Consider the following 18,413-nt stretch of genomic DNA (forward strand, 5'->3'; position numbering starts at 1 on the left):
TTTCGTCGCGTTCACTAGCAGCTATCTTTCGTTATAGGTGCTCTCGCGAACAATAGTTGGTACTATGTTTTTCGACGCGTAAACTTTCTAAGATAACGATCGCGGGTCCCTGCTCGGGCGCCAATTAAATATTCGAAAGCGGTTTTTGGAATAAAAAAAGACATTTATTCACTTTCGGAGTTGGATTAGAACTAACTTAAGAATAATTATACAAGTACTATTTATATGAAAGCTGCCGCTGCTGCTTTGGCGTCGCTGTTGCTGCTGATAGGTGTCTTGTGACACGATGGCTCTCACGGTGGTGCTGATCGGTGCGCTGACTCGGCCCTCGTGGCGGAAATGCACACGTTGACCAAAATGTGTTTTGGCCAAGTGCATTGATCTTATTATTATTGCTGACGATAGGCTCCCACGGTTGCGGTTGCATTGCTGTTGTATTTTGCTGACAAAGCGCACGTGTTAAAAGTGCATGCACTGGAGCCGTGATATAATTGGGCCGGTGCAATACCCTTTTGTAGGGTCTGTCGTTAACTTATATATATAGATTTTGTTTTTTTTTTTTTTTTTCAAGAGGAAACTGATTAGATCCATAGAAATACTTTCCATTTGAATAAAGATCGAATCTGGTATGCCAATAATTACATAGACGTCCGATAGTTACTCATGTTCTCCCAGTAGACTTACCTATCGAATGTCTGTATAGCTACCTATATGTTCACTGTGAAGTTTTCGTCTCTTTTAGACTGGCAAACTACAATAATCATCATCTGTATACAGACGCCCCATAAGTCCCTCACTAGGCAAAAGTATAGAAGTTCCAATTTTTGTTGCATAATATATCGTATTCAGAGATACGATCCGTTGGGATATGGAGAATTACAAGATATATGCCATATATCTCGAGCTCATCCGGTGCGCCAGCGATCAGTGTCGGAATCATAGTGGGCGCGGTAGTTGGTGTATTAATCAAAGCGATACGTTTTATTGATCCCACAGCGATTTGAAACATTTACATACGCGTGCATATGCACTATAATAAACTACTTTACAATTTGGTTCACCGAAAACGAAAAGTGCAATTTTATTGAATTGAGTCTTTGGTTCCTGCCAGCGACTATTCCTCATTGGGCTTCATCTGTATGCTTGGTGAAGTGGAGGTGGAAAGTTTATACAGTCGATTGGGTGCACAGTGGGGTATATATGTATAGGGTATTTCATTTCGACTGGGTTATAGTTACCTTCTTATCCAACATGTTGCCCAGGGAGCGTACCAGAGGGTCCAGCACCTCGCGCACCTGCGACTTGGTCACATGCTCCATGGCCTCGAGCAGCTGCTGATGCAGCTCCCGCTTCTCCCGGCCGGGCTGCTGCAGTAGTGCCAATATATTTGACAGCTGACGGTTATGCTCGTCCGACTGCTCGGGCTGTTCGGGCTGTACGTGTTGTTCGGGCTGTCCGGGCTCCTCGGGTTCGCTGCTTGGCTCGCCGCGATTGTCGCCACACTGGACGCACTCGATGTGGGTTGGCACGTATTCGCTGGGCTGATCGGGCGGCACCTCGGATCCCTGGCTTAGCAAAATGCCAGGGATGATTGGGGCATTGGCCGGTTCGGCAAGCGTCTTGGGCTTGCGCAGCCAGATGCGAGGGCGACGCTTGTCGGGCCGTTCCTTGGGCACCAGACGCGGTTCGTATAGTTTTAGATCGTTGAGACACATTTTCAGATCGTATCGCTCGTGCATTTCTTGGCGAGGCCCACCATATCCGCGTCCATGTCCATGTCCGTGTCCGTGTCCATGTCCATGTCCATGTCCATGTATATGTCCATGACCATGTGCATGTCCCAGACCATGACCATGTCCGTGTCCGTGTCCATGTCCACCGCCATAAGCACGCCGCTGGAGACGTCTGTAGGATTCGCGCGCCAGCTGGAAGCGCTGCTCCTGCATGTCCTCGATGAACGTGAGGAAGCTGGTGCAGCGCTGTTGCAGGCACTCCACCACCGGATCCTGACGATCGAGCACACCCTTTTCCAGGCAGACGTTCGTCAGCGTGTACATCATCTCGATGAGCGCGCTCAGCTTCTGCGGCACCTTGTCCAGCAGGAAGTAGCGCACCTGCCGCTGATACCGGCCGATCGAGTGGTGCATTAGCCCGTAGACGCACACCACCCGCTGGCTGGCCTCGTTCGAGGCGGCGCTATTGAAGCTCGCCACTGGCGTGCAGCGCACGTCCTCGATCATGCCACGCAGCGGATAGAGAAAATTGCGCGAGAATCGCACGCAGAAATTGAATGCGTTCCGCTCGCGTCGCTGCTTCTCCTGGCTGTTGTTGTGGATCAGGGGCAGCTGCAGCAGGCTGCACTGCAGCTTGTCCAGGGCCGATATGATGCGCTCCTGTGTTAGCGAGATCTTGTTGTAGATGGACATCTTTTGGAATTTCAGATTCTCCAGGGATCGAGTGCAGATGACGGCGCGCACCTTGCGCCGCTTCGGCGGCAGCGTTGGCATCGACAGATCCAAGTGGGGCTGCTCGGACGGCCTGACTGGCGCCGATAGTATACTCGAAGCCCTGTCGCCGCCTCCTGGCTGACGTGGTGCGCCCACAGCCCCTGCTGCAGCAGTCAATTCCTTGCGCTTCGCGTGCCGTGTGCCCTTCGGGCTACGCGGCTTCGACTTGGACTTGATCGATGGTGAGTGCTGCCGGCTACGTTGACGTTGCCTGGTCGGAGATCTGCCCGAGACGGTGGGGAACGTGTCGCCATTGGCCCCAGTCGATTTGCCACTTTCGAACAGCTGACGCTCCTCGTGCTGGTCGCACAGCGTGCTGCTGTCCGTGTCGGATCGCTGGGACGTGTAGTACATCGGCTTCAGGCTACGCTGCAAGCTAATCCAGTTGGGATGCGGCTCCAGCTCAACGAAGCAGCCCTGCTGCTCCTGCTGGTCGTCCGGGTCACTGTGGTTGTGCGGCACGCGCTGTGTGTAGCGCATGTAGTCGGGGCGGTCGGCGTACTCCTGCTCCAGATCACTGTCTTCAAGCGGTTCGGATTCCTCAGGTTGTCGCTGCTTCATGTACAGGCAGGCATCCGAATTGGCGCCATTCAGCGGATCGTACGCATTGCCATGGCCGGACTGGGGCATGCCGTCCGTCGCGTGGGCCTGGTAGGACGCCTGATGCGAGATGTTCATCTGCTCCTCGGTCAGCACCTGCTTCAGGCGCTGCAGTATCATGTCGGGCTCGGAGTATGTGGACGCGGTATCCGGGTGCATTCGCTTCCGCGGATTTTGACTGCGGTTGCGTGGGGACTGTTGGGATGCAAGCTTCGACCCGACCGCCAAGTGTTGCTGCGGCTGTGCATGATATTGCAGCAGCTGCTGCTGCTGATGCAGCTGATGTTGCGGTGGCTGTTGCTGTGGCTGCAGTTGCTGTTGCTGCAGCGGCTTCTGTTGCTGCTGCTGCAGCTGCGGCTGCTGCATGCGCCGAGTTTTCGGCTTGCGCTTGGCTTGCTCCGCCTGCGCCTGCGCCTGGCCCATGGACTGCAGTTCGGCGCACACCTGTCGATGCAGTCCCTCAATGTGGGCGGCATAGGGATCGGACGGATCTATTAGTTTCGGCTGCTGCTTGGCTGCTACACGCTTCGTTTTGCGCATGCGCATCTTCTTGGCTCGGCCGCTGTTGGTTGGCGTGGCAATGGTATCTGCTCCGCCAGCCAAACGTTTCACGGGCAGCACCAAATTTAGACCGTTACTCTGGCCATTGGCGACCTTATTCATGCTGCTGCCGCTACCGCTGCCGCTGCTGTGGGGCGTGTCGGGGAGGGTGCGCAATGAGATATGCGTCTCCACATCCAGGTCGCGCGATGTTACCATGCTGAGCACATCGCGGCCCGTGTTCCGCATCTTGCAGAAGCGCGGCTTGGACACCTTGGGCACCTCTCGGTCCTTCTTAATTTCGTCCCGTTCGGCAGCGCGCTGCTGATTGTAGCGCTTGACCGCATTCTTGATGGAATCCGGATTGGTGAACTGAAGGGCCAACGATAGCATTCATCGTTATCATTAGCAAGTGAGCGCGATGCGAGTGCTGTGTGTGCGCACTTACCTGAAACTCGTGAGCAAACGATTGGCCATACAGATCGTGTAGTTTCAACATTTCTCAGACTTTTAACTATATGAGTGGGTGGGATAGGAGGGTATTAGGAAGCCTCAGAGTTATAGATTGTGCTTTGGAGGGAAGAGAAAAAGTATAACCAGATGAAATTTTGTTGTATGTACGCTTCCAAAAATTTTAAATTATGCTTGTTTAGTCTGATCAGCTCGTACGTTATAGCAAAGCTGTCTATTCTTGACAGGCGGCAGGGTACAAATACTGAATTCCAGCAGCCCTTGAAGTCTGAATGACTCTATGCCTGACACACTCTCTGTCTCTCTCTCTCACTCTGTTTCTTTCTCCGCCTAGCACTCTCTTTCTATTTCCCTTTTTCTGTGTGTGTGGGCTTTTAAATTTCACATTAATTTATTAATTTATTTTGATTTAAATTTGATAGCAAAGTGAACTAGTGCTGCATAATATAGAATTGCGAATCGATAGCCGATAAGGAGAAATCGATATATTGCAGCAATGAGCATAATTGCAATTGCAAAAGGATTTGGTATTTACGAGTGCTGTAAAACAACATTCAAAATTACGCGCCAACGACCTAACAATATAAATAAATACCTCGTTTTTAAATTATTTATATATATTATATGGATTTAATTAAAAAATAGACAAACATTAAAGTTGTATGTAACACTCAGACTTCTCTTCTTCAAGCATTCCAGCTGTCTGGTCATCCTCACACAATCTTAAGGCCTAAATAATGACTTGAGCTCTGTATACATAAATCTTTGTTTATTTTCCCAGTTGCAATTGATTCGTATGTCAAAGCGTTATTCAAATTGAAAATATACATAAATATGAATAAGCCAATCTATAGATAAAATTTAGAAAACTACACCGATCAACCAATCACAATAGTTAACAACGAAGCTGCTCCATTAAAATTAGCAGAGATGCCTCAATCACATCCAAGGGTGAGTTTAGTTGTTGTCGCGCTCCGGTGCCAACCTTCCACTGAGATCTTTTGCCTTTGATTTTGCAAAAGGGTCGCTTCCGTTTCCTGCGCGTGGCGACGGCCGGCATCATCTCATTGTATATCGGTCTGACAGCGTATGAGCACCAGGAGAGCCTCATCCGGGCGCTGATCTCGCCAGCGGTGCGGCTGCTGCCAGCCAAGACGAGCAGCAATTTGGCCCTGCTGGCGTGCAAGTATCGCTTGTTTCCCGCCTCGAAGTATAAGGACAACATTAACTTAAACAGCTCGTTCTTTGGGCGGCACATAAGCAATCCCATTGGACTGGCGGCCGGGTTCGATAGGAACGGCGAAGCAGTGCACGGACTGAAGGATCTTGGCTTCGGCTTCATCGAAATTGGCAGCGTCACGCCTTTGGCTCAGAAGGCTAGTCCCAGGCCCCGCGTCTTTCGGTTGAGCGATGATCGGGCAATCATCAACCGGAATAGCATCGATAGCGATGGCCACCAGGCTGTGGTCCAGCGACTGCGCAGATTGCGCGAAACGGACGGATTCGACGCCGTCGTGGGCGTAAATTTGGAGCACAATCTCTCCTCCAGGACGCCCATCAGCGACTACATGTCGGGTGTGAAAACCTTCGGGCCAGTGGCCGATTACCTCGTCGTCAACTACAGCAATGCGAAGGGAAAGCGGCACAGCACGAGCAGTAAGAAGCAGCTTATCGAGCTGCTCGAGGCTGTGAACACGGCGCGCGCTCAGCTGCGACCCAACAGATATGGGAAGGTGCCCATTCTGCTGAAGCTGTCACCCGACATGACCCTTGACGAGATGAAGGACGTTGCCAGTGTCATCAGCATGAGTACGTGTCATGTGGACGGCCTGATCGTCGCAAATGCGACGATGGTCCATAAAAATGTCAGCGGCTCCAGGTGGTTGAGGGAGAAGGGAGCGCTCAGCGGGGAGCCGCTTCGGCAGCGCTCGACGGCCATGATTGCCCAAATGTATCAGTTAATCAATAACAGCGTCCCCATCATTGGCGTTGGCGGCGTCTCGTCTGGCCACGACGCATTCGAGAAGATCGAGGCGGGCGCCTCCTATGTACAAATCTATACGGCTTTTGTGTACGAGGGGCCCGAGCTGGTGGAGCGCATCAAGTCGGAGCTCTCAATTTGTATCGCTGAGATGGGCTACGAAAATGTCCGAGAGGTAGTGGGCTCAAATTATCAGCAATATCTGCCTGTTCGAGCTGCAGGCAGTAAATAGTTAATTGAAATAAACAAAATTTTATGTTCCGCATAATCTCCGCTAACACTGCACTTTATTTTGATATCTGCGGGAGACGGTCACATTGAAAGCGCTCTGCTATTTACATTTTTGCTCCACATTTAACATTTTGTTTTGAACGTTCTGCTAAGTGTTCTATTTTCGTTGAGTCAGCTGTGCTAGCAGAGTACCGCCACTAACCAGAGAGCGGTACCGCCGGACTGCTAAAGACCCCTTGGAGCGCATATAAAACAAATAATGGTTAAATCGCTTAGAAAGAAAATAGTCTATCTAATATATGACCTGTAAATATAATTGCCTTAGGTGTACTACCTGCATACATGTAATACGCTCAATGCTGTTAAAAGTCAACGTTCAATTTACATGATTGTTATTACATGTGTGCTCCACATGTTATCAGCTGTAGCTTCAATCACTGCTTCAATCTGTGTGCCTATTGTTAAATATTATTCATGTGCGTTTGATTTGTCGACATTTGGTGTAAGAGTATAAAAATGAGGTCTGTTTCCTCTAACGATCATAAAAAGCACAGCTTTAGTATTTATGAAAGCATTTAAATCGTATTATTGAAGCATGCGCTAGGTATTTTGCAGATAACGCACAAACGGTCATATTGCATATTTTGTTGCACTGTAGCCGTATTTAATGTTTTAGTCCGTATTTATGTAAAAAACAAACTACGTTGGAGCGAAGCACATCAATGTGCACAAGGCTGTTAAATCTATAATCAAATAGAGTCCGCTAACTGGAATACCGTGCTGGATCACATCGCCTCTGGAAGGTAAATATATGTCAGGCTCCATTGTTTCTCTTTCTGTCATTGTAGCGCCCTGGGAGAACAACAACAAAACAAAATGCTTACAACGCACTTAACAATTTCATTTGCAGATTTGACGAGATACTTGAGATCGAAGTATTTGAAACCCATAGAACGCATAGCAGCTATGGACGTCGAGGAAACCTACGAGTCACAAAGCACAACTGAGACGCCGCCACAGCAGGGACCGTTGCAGCAGCATAATTTTATTCACCAACAGCAACAGCAGCAGCTGCATATGCAGCAGCAGCAACAGCACCAGCAGCAGGAGCAACAGCAATTGCTGCAAGATATGCAATGCGAACCGCTGTTTGGCACCACCACAAACACAACAACAACAACAAATCCCATGATGGACACTAGCAACAATGCAATACCATTGCCGGCACCGCCCGGGATGGGCATCGTGGCACCAGTCTCTTCAGTCGCTTTACCATCACCCGCACAATCAACGCAACTCGAGGGCCTTGGGTCGTCTCTGCCAACAAATGACTATGATATCGACTCTCTGCTGTTGCAGCAATTCAGCTGCATGGGCACCACAGATCACGAGGATCTGATCAGTCAGTTCCAGAGCCTCATGAACAATCAAATGAATCGCGACTCGGCTCGTTTCTACTTGGAAATGAGTAACTGGTGAGTTCGTGTCAATTTCATCTAGCCGAAGCTCTGAAATCTGAACTTACCCTCATTTCGTTTCCCATTTGGTCAGGAACTTGCAAACTGCCGTCGGTTGTTACCTGGACTTCTGTAGTCTGCAATCATTGCCTTCGATGAAGATTGTGCAGAGCCAGCATGTGAACGCACTGCAGCAGGCCTTTCAGTTGCAGAACGACGGTACCGAACGCTGGCCCAATGGCTGTTATTTAACATCACCGATACAGACGCAACGCATCAATGTGCCGTCCCTGCGTCCCGGAGAAACTTGTGATATATTGGCTGACCTGATGCCCACACAGCCGGCCATCATGTGGCGCTTGTGTACGCCCAACGGTTGGTACTTTGGCGGTGAGTGGTGCACAATTTGGCAATGGGAATCTCCATCTCCATCTGCAACTTAAAAGCGGAAGCGGAATTCGAATACCTAAATCTGAATTTAAATTAATTTATAAACTATCCACTTGCTCCTTGTAGATACCATTTGGATGATACCGCCCGGCACGCAGGCCAGCGAGCTAGATGAGCTACAGCAACGCATGGTGCAGCTAATCACCTCGGACGCAAAGCCAGAGGTTTATCCACAGATCAAAATAGTGATAACAGCGCATACGCAATGAGAGGCGTTCCCATTTTCATGATTTTTCTAAATTCAACATGTTGCGTTTCATGAATTCGTTAATTCGTAACTTAGATTATTTACATTTGGCTAGCTACAATTCGGCAATCTATTCGAATCCACAAAAAAAAAAAACAATATAAAACATGTATATTTTTTATCAAAGTTTGTAATTCGATTAGCAAACAAAAAATTTCCTATATATATATATATATATATATATATATATATATATATACATAATTATATAATTTTTTTTTTTATAGAGTTTGCGCAAATCGGTTCTATGTTTAAGCGACATGGTTTTCCCCCTTTTTGTCAAATCAATCCTGTAACAAATGTAGACTTAAGTGTTTTATTGAGAAAGAAAGAGAAACGAAGAAGAAACGAAGTTTTATTACTTATGCCTGATGTGCAGGCTGTAGCCAATAATAATAATGCCCTAAGCAGATGATGCCCGATGATTCTACAGTTGCCTCCATAGTTCGTAAATTGTACAAATATATCATATCATATATAAATTACAAATTTTTAAACCTAATACACATGGTATATTGGCCTGATAAGGTTTTAAGACTATATAGATACAGCCAGTGGGGTAGAACTAGAAAAAATGTGTATACATATATACAAATTTTTATATATTTTTTTATCGTAAAATCTTTAGCCATGTAACTGATGGGGGCGTGGTTTACCACAAGCATAAAACAAACTATTATAGCGATTTTGAACGAGAATCAAGGTGGCTGTTCTAGAGTTCGATTTAAGAACTATTATTAGCACTTACTATATCTCGTATAGTTTTGGTGGGGGTGTTACGATTTGTGGACAATCGATGGGAATCTTTAGGTATTCAGTAGGACATTTTGAGTTAGAATATAATGTGAATAATTTGTGTAGATATTCCATTTTTTATGATGTATGCAAAGTGAAAACAAAAATAATTGAAATTTTTTTAATGCGGTTGCCAAAAGCGTGTATTATTTGCCAATTAGGCTAAATCCAAGTAAAGGTTGTTCTAAGGAGTGCCCGACTAAAGGATACCCTGCACACCGGGCAGAGCAATTCAATCTACGGCTGTTCAATACATACATATTTAAAACACATGCACACACAAATACACATACATGTATAAATACACATATATGAGCACGCGCTCTGCTTACTGCGCAGTTTACTCAGCGGCTGCGCTTGGGCTGCTTTTATGGGAAATTAATTGTCGAATAACTTTTGTTTTAAATGCACTCTCACAATCAAATTTTAGGAGCACACGAAAGGCATCCAGCTATATATGTACATATATTTACCATACCATGAGTCTTTGCTTCTGGAATTGTTTTATTTATTTTTTTTTCACTAATGTGAGGGCATTTAGAAGGTAACTAAAATCTGAAATGAATAAAATTTGTGTAATCATTGCAAAGTAAATTTTGTTAGCAAGTTTTCATCATTTGCAATGGTTTATCGAAAAATAACTGTTAAGATCGTATTGCATATAGTAATAGAAATCAATATTACTAATTTCAAGTGCATTGCATATGCAGTTTATGAGATCGGTGAATTTATACGAACGAAGAGTCGGCTTTGACTAGATGAATTCAGATTTTCGTTAAGATCAGGAATATAAATGTGTGCAATATGAGGTCGGTCAGGTCTCCTTCGACAATTACACACATATTCAGAGAAACTTATAAGAAATTTCGATTTCAATGAGCTCAGCATATAATAATAAACGACTAGGCTATTCTAGTCTAGTCGAGACTGCTCGAGAGGACTAGAGGAAGATCCCCTAAGCCCTGCAAACAGCTGAGATTCCAATCATTCTGCCCTTCTTTGACACGAAGGGGCTTGTTTTCCCATATTCAATGAATGATTTTATGCAAATGTATGGAATAGTCAGAAAGGGATATGGCAGACCCCAAGAAATATCGACCTGAAGCGATCTGCTTCAGTACCATTTCGCTAAAAGTTTGTATACCTCTTGTATGTATACAAGTTTATCTTCTTTTTTCGGAAGCTCCATCCATGTCATTGTTATTGAAAAGTTGACAATTGGGTGGAGTTTTTCGAGCAAAACTTGAAAGTCATTTAGGCAAAAGTCTATGATAATTTCTGTTATGATGTTAGGAAATACAGTCGACTCTCGTTATTTCGAAATTGAAGGGACTCTTCGAATTGTCGAGGGTTTAACCATATGAGTACGAATTACCGCGTCTTAGCAATGATTTTTAGTTCGAATTACTGAGTGATAACTTTGAATTAATGAGAGGTTCGAAATAACGCAGGTTTGAAATAACAAGAGTCGACTGTATTAGGAAACTACATCAATTATATGGCCAGTTGTGGTGGGAGCCTTCAAACTCGGGTAATAAGGATGAAATATTATATACTTTTATACTTTATTTAAATGAGAATTAAGGACTCTGAATTTTTTGGAATTGGTAGCTTCTTTGATCACGTACTCATCTAAATCTCAATGCCTTCCTTGAATTGTTCGTTCTTAATATCGATAATATCGATTTTCGCGATCCCTTGTGTTTTTTTCTTTCTGATCCTTTATTCCTTACTTTTAAGGTCAAATGTAATCTTTTTCTAATTTTTTATAGTTTATGCTAATAGCAATTAGTTAAAATAACATGATAAAATTTGTTTTTGTTGAAAATTGTTTTAACTTTTGTTTTCTAATTTTGTTTTTCATAACCTCTAACTATCCGACAAGCCGAAGATTTATAATATAATATATATAATAATAAATTTTATTGGATTGAAGTTAAATAAAAACAATATTCATTAAATATTCTATAAAATTGATCAATTAACATACCAAAATTAAAAACTAACAGCACAAGCTTCAGAGCAGAAAATGCCCTTTCCACCGAAACCTGAGTGGCAGGCACTGAATGAACTACGTTGGCAAGACGGTACAATCGTGGATAAGTAAACTTTTTGTCCTCCCAATAGCACATAATGTCCACGTTGAAGTCTATTGGCTTTGGGGAATATCCATATATCTCGGTTATGGCCAATTTGAGTTCCGGTTCGTCCTCTTCCTCAGACTCTTCACAGTCAGACGCAACCTCAGTAGAGTTCAAATATGCGTTTAAAAAGGAGCATGTGCTTTGCGATGTCAATTCAAGGCCATCCTCCGGTGGAGTCGACGTTGCCTGTGAGGCTTCTGGAGAAGTCCCTTTATCAATTGTTTGGCTCTCCTGATAATAAAAGCAAAAAAGATAATTAGTAATTGCTTTTAAATATGGAAGGAGCTATTAGGATCACCTTTTTATTTAGGGCAAGTATTTGGCGCATTAATTCTGGCTGCCGCCAGCTGAAGTGGATTCTTCAGAATCCGCCGAATTCTGAGATCCAAATAAATTGAAGAGAGAATCACCTCATTTGTTGTGAGTATTTCTTCAAACCATAGCTATTCTCCATGCCATAGAACTGATCCAAAAAAAAAAGAACAGGAAAATACATCATTTGCTCCGACTCCCTCTCGTCCCTAAAATCCATCTCCAATACCAACAACAACAACTTATATCCCGCAACCATAAGAACACTCCTTACAAAATCTGCCCCCAAAATAAAACTGTTCTGGGTACCCAGCCACTGTGGCATCGATGGGAATGAGCTTGCCGATATCACAGCCAAATCCACAGCCAAAATGTCCCTCCACTACACCCCAAACTTCAATTCCAAAGATATACACAAATTCCTTGCCAACGAATCATCCAAAAAACTCCATCAAAATATAGAAGTCTGCAACAGTTGGTATCAGCAACTCAACAACCTGACACACACAACCTATTACTTAAAAAACATAAAACAAGAAATTATTACACGCAGCGACCAAGTAAAAATACTAAGACTCCGACTAGGACACACAAGATTTACAAAACAACAATACATCAACCCTGACAACATAATCCCATGCCCCAACTGCAACACCACAACAGACCTCACCATCCAACATATTTTCTTTAACTGTCCCGCAACTTCCCACCTGAAAACCCAAATCTTCCACAACAGCTGCCCCATATCCTTACTCTCAAACCCAACCCCTGAAAACATATGCTCAATAATCAAGTTTCTAAAAATAACAGATTTATACCACCTCATTTAGTTCCCAACCAACAAAACAATGTAAATATGTATATAAATGTAAATGCATAGGATAAGTTAGAGCCGAAGGCCATAGTAGCCAGTGCTGTTAAAATTAAGTTAGATCTTAATTTTTAATTATATCTAACTTTATAAAATAAATAAATAAATTTCTTCACGCTTCTCCAAGCTTTTGGCTAGATCCTCACTATGGATGTTGCTAGCCATAGACTTTATCATTAATTTGGTTTCCAAGAAAAGCTTGTAGAAGTCCAACTTTTTAGTGGCTTCTGAACTCGGCTACAGCACAGACAATAGAACTTTGATGTCAACCCATTGCTTCTTTGAGAGCTGCAAATTTTCAGGCGAGTGTTGCCGGATGAACTCCTCATATATGCATACACTTCTTAGCGTTTCAAAAGTTGAACTCCATCTGGTGGGCACATCAATGAAGGAAGAGGTAGCACTGTAGTTGAAATTGCTAGTCTAAATTCAGAATACAAGAGGAAAATTATTCATTTGTATAATTAAAATTCGTTAATTTGTATGTTTACCTGAACGTCGGTGTGCGCAAAGCTTTTACAAGTTTTCGCGCACTTACAACAGTTGCATCCCTTGCATCATTGCTCAAGAAACCCTTTACGGCTAATTGCAAGGAGTGAACAACACATAGAATTGATGAGATCGAAAAAATATTTATGCTGTCCATCAGCTGCTCATTTTCGATATCAGCACTGAGCACACTTTCGAGATCCTCGTTCAAACAATCAATGGCTTTTATGACATTCCTACCATTGTCTGAAGTTATCGTATATAACTGCTGCTTTGAAATCGAAAATTCTGCCAAAATATTTTCGATTTCTGTGCTCAAATTGAGCCATGTGTGTTGTCGGTGCAGCTCAACTATGCCCAATGTCTTCACTTCAATGGCATGATTCCTATAATACTGGACGCTTACACCCAGAATGCCTTTTGAATGCCGGGAAGCAATGTCAATTTTGAGCGATAGCATCTTATTTTGAAGTCTATTTCTTAAGACGGACTTTTCGCGCTCATATTTTTCCGTGACATGGTGCATAACATTCCGCGATGTAATGGGGCTCATTTCATCTGGCACTTTTTCATCTGTCACCAATTGCACGCACGCTTTCTTGACCTCGCTTGTCGACATAGAAATAGTAAATTTCGTTCTCTTCTCCTGAGGTTCACTTGTGTGTTGGTTCAACTCAGACATGTACTCATCGGCATGGCTCTCCTGAAGATGTCTCTTCAAATTAGTGAAGTAATTGCCCTTGAAGGAATGCTTGCAAAATTTGCAATCCGTAACATCTTGCTCCACTTGAAAACAAAAAAACTCGCGGACAATAGCATCACGTTTACGACCCATTGCAATCAATCAGCAAATTATAAATGAAACAATGCATACAAAAAGCTTAACGATGCTGCGTTAACCACTTCTTATCGCAAATCGAATTCTAAAAATAGATTTTTAACGGTTCTTCCCGTTGCACAGTGGGCCAAACGGCCCATTTAGCTTGTTTTTTTTTCTTTCAAAAACTCACTTTTTTCTAGAATTCAGAGTGTTAGGATATTTTTACAATATTGAACAGTTTTTAGGTTTAGTATTATTGTTTATAAAATGCATTGACCGATATATACCCACTGTGCGTGTGTCTTTATGCTTTAGTTCAATCTATCTCTTTCACTCTTTTGCGCCTAAAGTAAATTGTTTTGTCTTTGGGTACAGGGGAAGGTGACAATAATACATCTATGTATATACATATAAACATGTGTATGTACAAATATACAGTGATTATGCTTTATTTGCATCTGTCTCCCCCTCACTTTACCTGCTGAATAGGTACGGGTAAGTGCACAGGGCGAGTGCAATGGGCAAGAGCCTAGCAGATAATTAAATATATATGTATATGCGCATATACATGTACATATTTACTTACGTATTATACATCAAATGAAAGGTATTAATGCGTAGATCATATATATATATAACAAGTAAGAAAGCTCTAGTCGAGACTGCTCGACTACGAGATCCCCTGAACCCTTGGAGCAATAGATATTTCAATAATTTTTCGCGTCTTTCAGCTTACACAAGAAACACGCACACACACACACACAGGCACGTACGCACACACAGGCATACATACACACACACGCATACAGACACACACACACGCATACATACACAAACAAATACACACACACATACACATACACACACACATACACAAACACATACACACACATACACAAACACATACACACACAAGCACCCACGCATAAACACGCATGGGCTGCAGTGTGCGCTTACTATGAGAATTTAATTGTTTAATAACTTTTTTTATGGACGTACGATCATTCATGAAACTTTCAGATTATGATTATAACATAGATATGCATGTAATTGCCAAAGCACAAGTCTCTAGTATTTGAAATACGCTTTTTACAAAAGTGAGGGTGAGGGGGTGAATTTAAGGGTGGGGGGTAAATTTTAACAAAAACCGAAATTGTATAAATTGCATATAAGCATACATTAAAAATTTGGAGACTCTAGCAATAAAGGTGTAGAAGATATAATTTTATAACTGGTTTTCGATAAGGTTTTTTATCGATAAAAAAAGATCGGGATGAGTTATCGAATTTTAATGATAAACTTGATATGCGCGCTGTAATTACGGACATTTTAAAAAAAATTTGAAGTCTCTAGCTCTTATATCTTCTGAAATCGACGCGTTCATACATACGGACAGACGGACAGACAGACGGACAGGGCCAAATCAACTCAGCTCGTCACCTTGATCAAGAATATATATACTTTGTGGGTTCTGCCACGCCTCCTTCTCCCTGTTACATACATTTCAACAAAACCATTATACCCTGATTTCCCATTGAAAATGGGTTCAGGGTATAAAAATATATGATCTATCTCCTTTAGTGCAAGAGATATTTCAATTCAATTTTTATTTTCAATTTTTATAATAAACATCAAATCATAACTCTTATTTTTGATTTTTATTATAAAAATCAAAGGTAAGAGTTATGATTTGATTTTTATATAAAAATTGTTCTGAAATAATTTTTTTTGATTGTTATCATAAAAATCAATTTTAATTATTTTAATTAAATATAATTTTTTTTTAGAAAAAATTACAAATAAAAGTTTATTCTTTTTTTGAATTCGCAATAACAGAAATCCTTATGTGTGTTTTTCTCTCTCTTCTCGGGAGTTCTTTTGACCCTCATTTTTTTTAAATGCGTAACTCTTATTGCGGTTCCTGCCACCTGCTGTTGAAAACAACGAAAATAGGTATTTATATTTTAAAATTCACTAATATTTGGTTCACTTGTGGTGTTAGTAAACCTTCAAGTACAGAAGTCTTAAGGATTTTAAAAAAATATACATGATAAATAATTGATTTAAAGAATAATAATAATAATAAAACAAAATGCAAAATAATAATAATTTATGTATCTATTGTTTGTATATCAAGAGGAAGAATTAACAAGATAAAGTCATTTAAAAGTTTTATTCATATTTATATTTATATCGACCAGTGTATTATTGTATGTAAGTCATGAAACGACTCTATAATATTACAGAAAAGCGAAATTGTTTCATGGTTATTTTACTATTTAGATATCAGGGATGAGGTGTGAATACAAAAGAAATGGGCTGCTATATTACAATAAAGTATCAGTTATCTTGAAAATATGTATTAATCAATCCAAAATCTTTAGCTTTTTCTCAATCGAGATAGGGGCATCTGATATTAGTAGAGCCATCTTCGCCTTGCACTTTGTTTTTGTTTATGCACTTTGATTAAATGGATTGTTGATGGAGCATGCATACATACATGCATATACATATGTACATATGTATATAGCCTATCTGGCTATACGGAGTCTTACATGAGATTCGACTTATCTACATACAGCATGCCACATTTCATTTGCATTCGATTTCAAATTATGCATACAAATGAGTGACAGTTGACGACGTGTGAGTGCGAGTGAGTGTGTTGGTCCTCCATGATGAATACTTATATGCATTTTAATTTGATCACGTTACGTAATCAGATTACAAGTAGCGTTACTTATGCATGTTGACTGCGACACTCAGCGCTCATTTTTGCATGAAAAATTATAATTGAGTCAAAAATGCAAAGACACACAAACATGTATGTGTGTGCTGTCTGTTTGTGTGTGTGTGTGTGAATCAGCTCGTGCGTTGGACACGGAAATGAAATGCATTGAAACGGAAAAGAAATTATAATCCGTAGTCCTTCACAACAACAACAACAACAGAAACAACAGCAACAACAACTTGACTTGAATTACAAATGTCGCTCAGGCCTGTGGGACTCCTGGCCGAGCGAGAGGGCAAGAGAGAGGGGCTGAGAGCTGGTGGGAGTTGAAAAGTGGGGGCGTGTCGCGTGCTGATGCGACAGACAATCAAATCAAAAGGCGTCAAAGCGTATGTCCTCCAGCATAATGCATGCCATCTCATTTCAGCAAGGGCACAACAAGCAGACGACTTACATGGAGAGGCGACACAGGACGGCGCAGGACGACGATACCAATGATGGCAGCGACGTCAATGGCAGTGGCAGTGGCAGTGGCGGTGGCAATGGCGGCACATCACATCCGTTTCCGCCCCATTCAGCACAAATGCCGCCTTCAGTCAAACGTTTGCATGTAATAACACGTTGTAAAATTGCATTTGCCTATCCAAACACCAATAGCTGCAACAACAACAACAACAACAACAACAACAAGCCTGTTGTTGCTTTGCTTGTTTTAAAATTCATATTATGATTTGATTTGCTCGCAACAGCAGCAACACTAGCCCCTGCCCCGCCCACATGCGCTGCCCTCTGCCGCTGCTCGCTCGCCCATCTGCTTGTTGCTTAGTTTGTTTGGGGGCCTCGAGTCGCTGCCTGGCACGGGCCTATTTGTTATTCATAGATTGGGAATTACATCCCAGCCATTGGCAATTGTCACCATCTTCTACACACACACACACACACACACACACATAGAGAGGCAGTTGTGGCACGTGTGGATGTCAACTTGTTACATGAGCATCTCCAGCTCTGACTTAATTGTTTGTTGTTGTTGTTGCGCTCAACCTTCCATCACTTGACTGGATAATGGGCAGAGAGGGGGCAGCCCAACTGGGCGCGACAGAAGGGGTAAGTTCTATAGGAATGGCAAGAGGGACTTCTTGCTACGAGTTTCCGGCATGTTAGGAAGTTATTTGAATCTGTTTGCCCGAAATTCACATTTATTTCACTTTTTATAATATTCGAATGTCATGTGAATAGTAGATTAAAATAACATAAGATAAATGTATATGTTTATTACATAATCTTTTTTATTTAGATATGAATACATGGGCATATATCATGAGGTAATTTTATTACTAATATCATAGGAGTCAGTGGGCTGCGGCATAAGGCCTCCACCAAGGGACGGCCTTCACTACCCGTACAGAAGAATTTTGTAAAACGCTGTTTTTCCTCAATATAAAATAAAAACATAAGATCACCTTATAACCAATCTTAAAAGGACATACGTAAGATCACCTTACTAGTATAACATAATAAATGCTGAGCCAATGCTCTGTGCAATTCGTATATCCTTCAGGTAGCATCATTCGATGGTAAACATCATCGGCTGTATGTATGTAATTATTCGAAATGTTTCAAAGTCGTATCATTTTGCGCTTTATTTTATTATAATTTATATAACAATTTTCATAATAAATTAAGTAAATTATTGATTATTAAATTTAATTTTTATTTATTTATTTTATTTTAAATATATAATTAATTTATATATATAATTAATAT

At 42.1% G+C, this 18,413-nt stretch overlaps 3 protein-coding genes across 6 annotated transcripts; 2 read left to right on the forward strand and 1 right to left on the reverse strand.

Annotated features, from left to right (window-relative positions):
* Positions 1-954: 954 nt before the first annotated feature.
* On the reverse strand, positions 955-4,571 carry LOC108619936 (uncharacterized). Of its 4 annotated transcripts, none has more exons than XM_089476109.1 (3): positions 4,432-4,571; positions 4,096-4,217; positions 955-4,019 (listed from the first exon to the last, which is right to left on the reverse strand). In XM_089476109.1, the coding sequence occupies exons 2-3, from the start codon at positions 4,144-4,146 to the stop codon at positions 1,215-1,217; spliced, it is 2,856 nt and encodes a 951-aa protein (XP_089332235.1). In that variant the 5' UTR covers positions 4,147-4,217; positions 4,432-4,571; the 3' UTR covers positions 955-1,214. The 4 variants fall into 4 exon arrangements, with proteins under 4 accessions (XP_089332235.1, XP_089332234.1, XP_017872263.1 ...); XM_089476108.1 differs by having other exon boundaries at positions 4,317-4,554; XM_018016774.2 differs by having other exon boundaries at positions 955-1,142; positions 1,239-4,019; positions 4,096-4,554.
* A 67-nt stretch (positions 4,572-4,638) lies between these two features.
* Positions 4,639-6,367, forward strand: LOC108619939 (dihydroorotate dehydrogenase (quinone), mitochondrial-like). The gene is made up of 2 exons (XM_018016780.2): positions 4,639-5,069; positions 5,141-6,367. The coding sequence occupies exons 1-2, from the start codon at positions 5,049-5,051 to the stop codon at positions 6,329-6,331; spliced, it is 1,212 nt and encodes a 403-aa protein (XP_017872269.1). The 5' UTR covers positions 4,639-5,048; the 3' UTR covers positions 6,332-6,367.
* Positions 6,368-6,761: 394 nt separating this feature from the next.
* Positions 6,762-8,832, forward strand: LOC108619940 (protein ILRUN). Its single transcript, XM_018016781.2, has 4 exons — positions 6,762-7,133; positions 7,241-7,805; positions 7,882-8,177; positions 8,304-8,832. The coding sequence occupies exons 2-4, from the start codon at positions 7,297-7,299 to the stop codon at positions 8,444-8,446; spliced, it is 948 nt and encodes a 315-aa protein (XP_017872270.2). The 5' UTR covers positions 6,762-7,133; positions 7,241-7,296; the 3' UTR covers positions 8,447-8,832.
* The last annotated feature ends 9,581 nt before the right edge of the window (positions 8,833-18,413 follow it).

Source organism: Drosophila arizonae, chromosome X (genome assembly GCF_054131065.1).
Source record: "Drosophila arizonae isolate 15081-1271.41 chromosome X, UAZ_ARI_1.0, whole genome shotgun sequence".
NCBI lineage: Eukaryota > Metazoa > Arthropoda > Insecta > Diptera > Drosophilidae > Drosophila > Drosophila arizonae.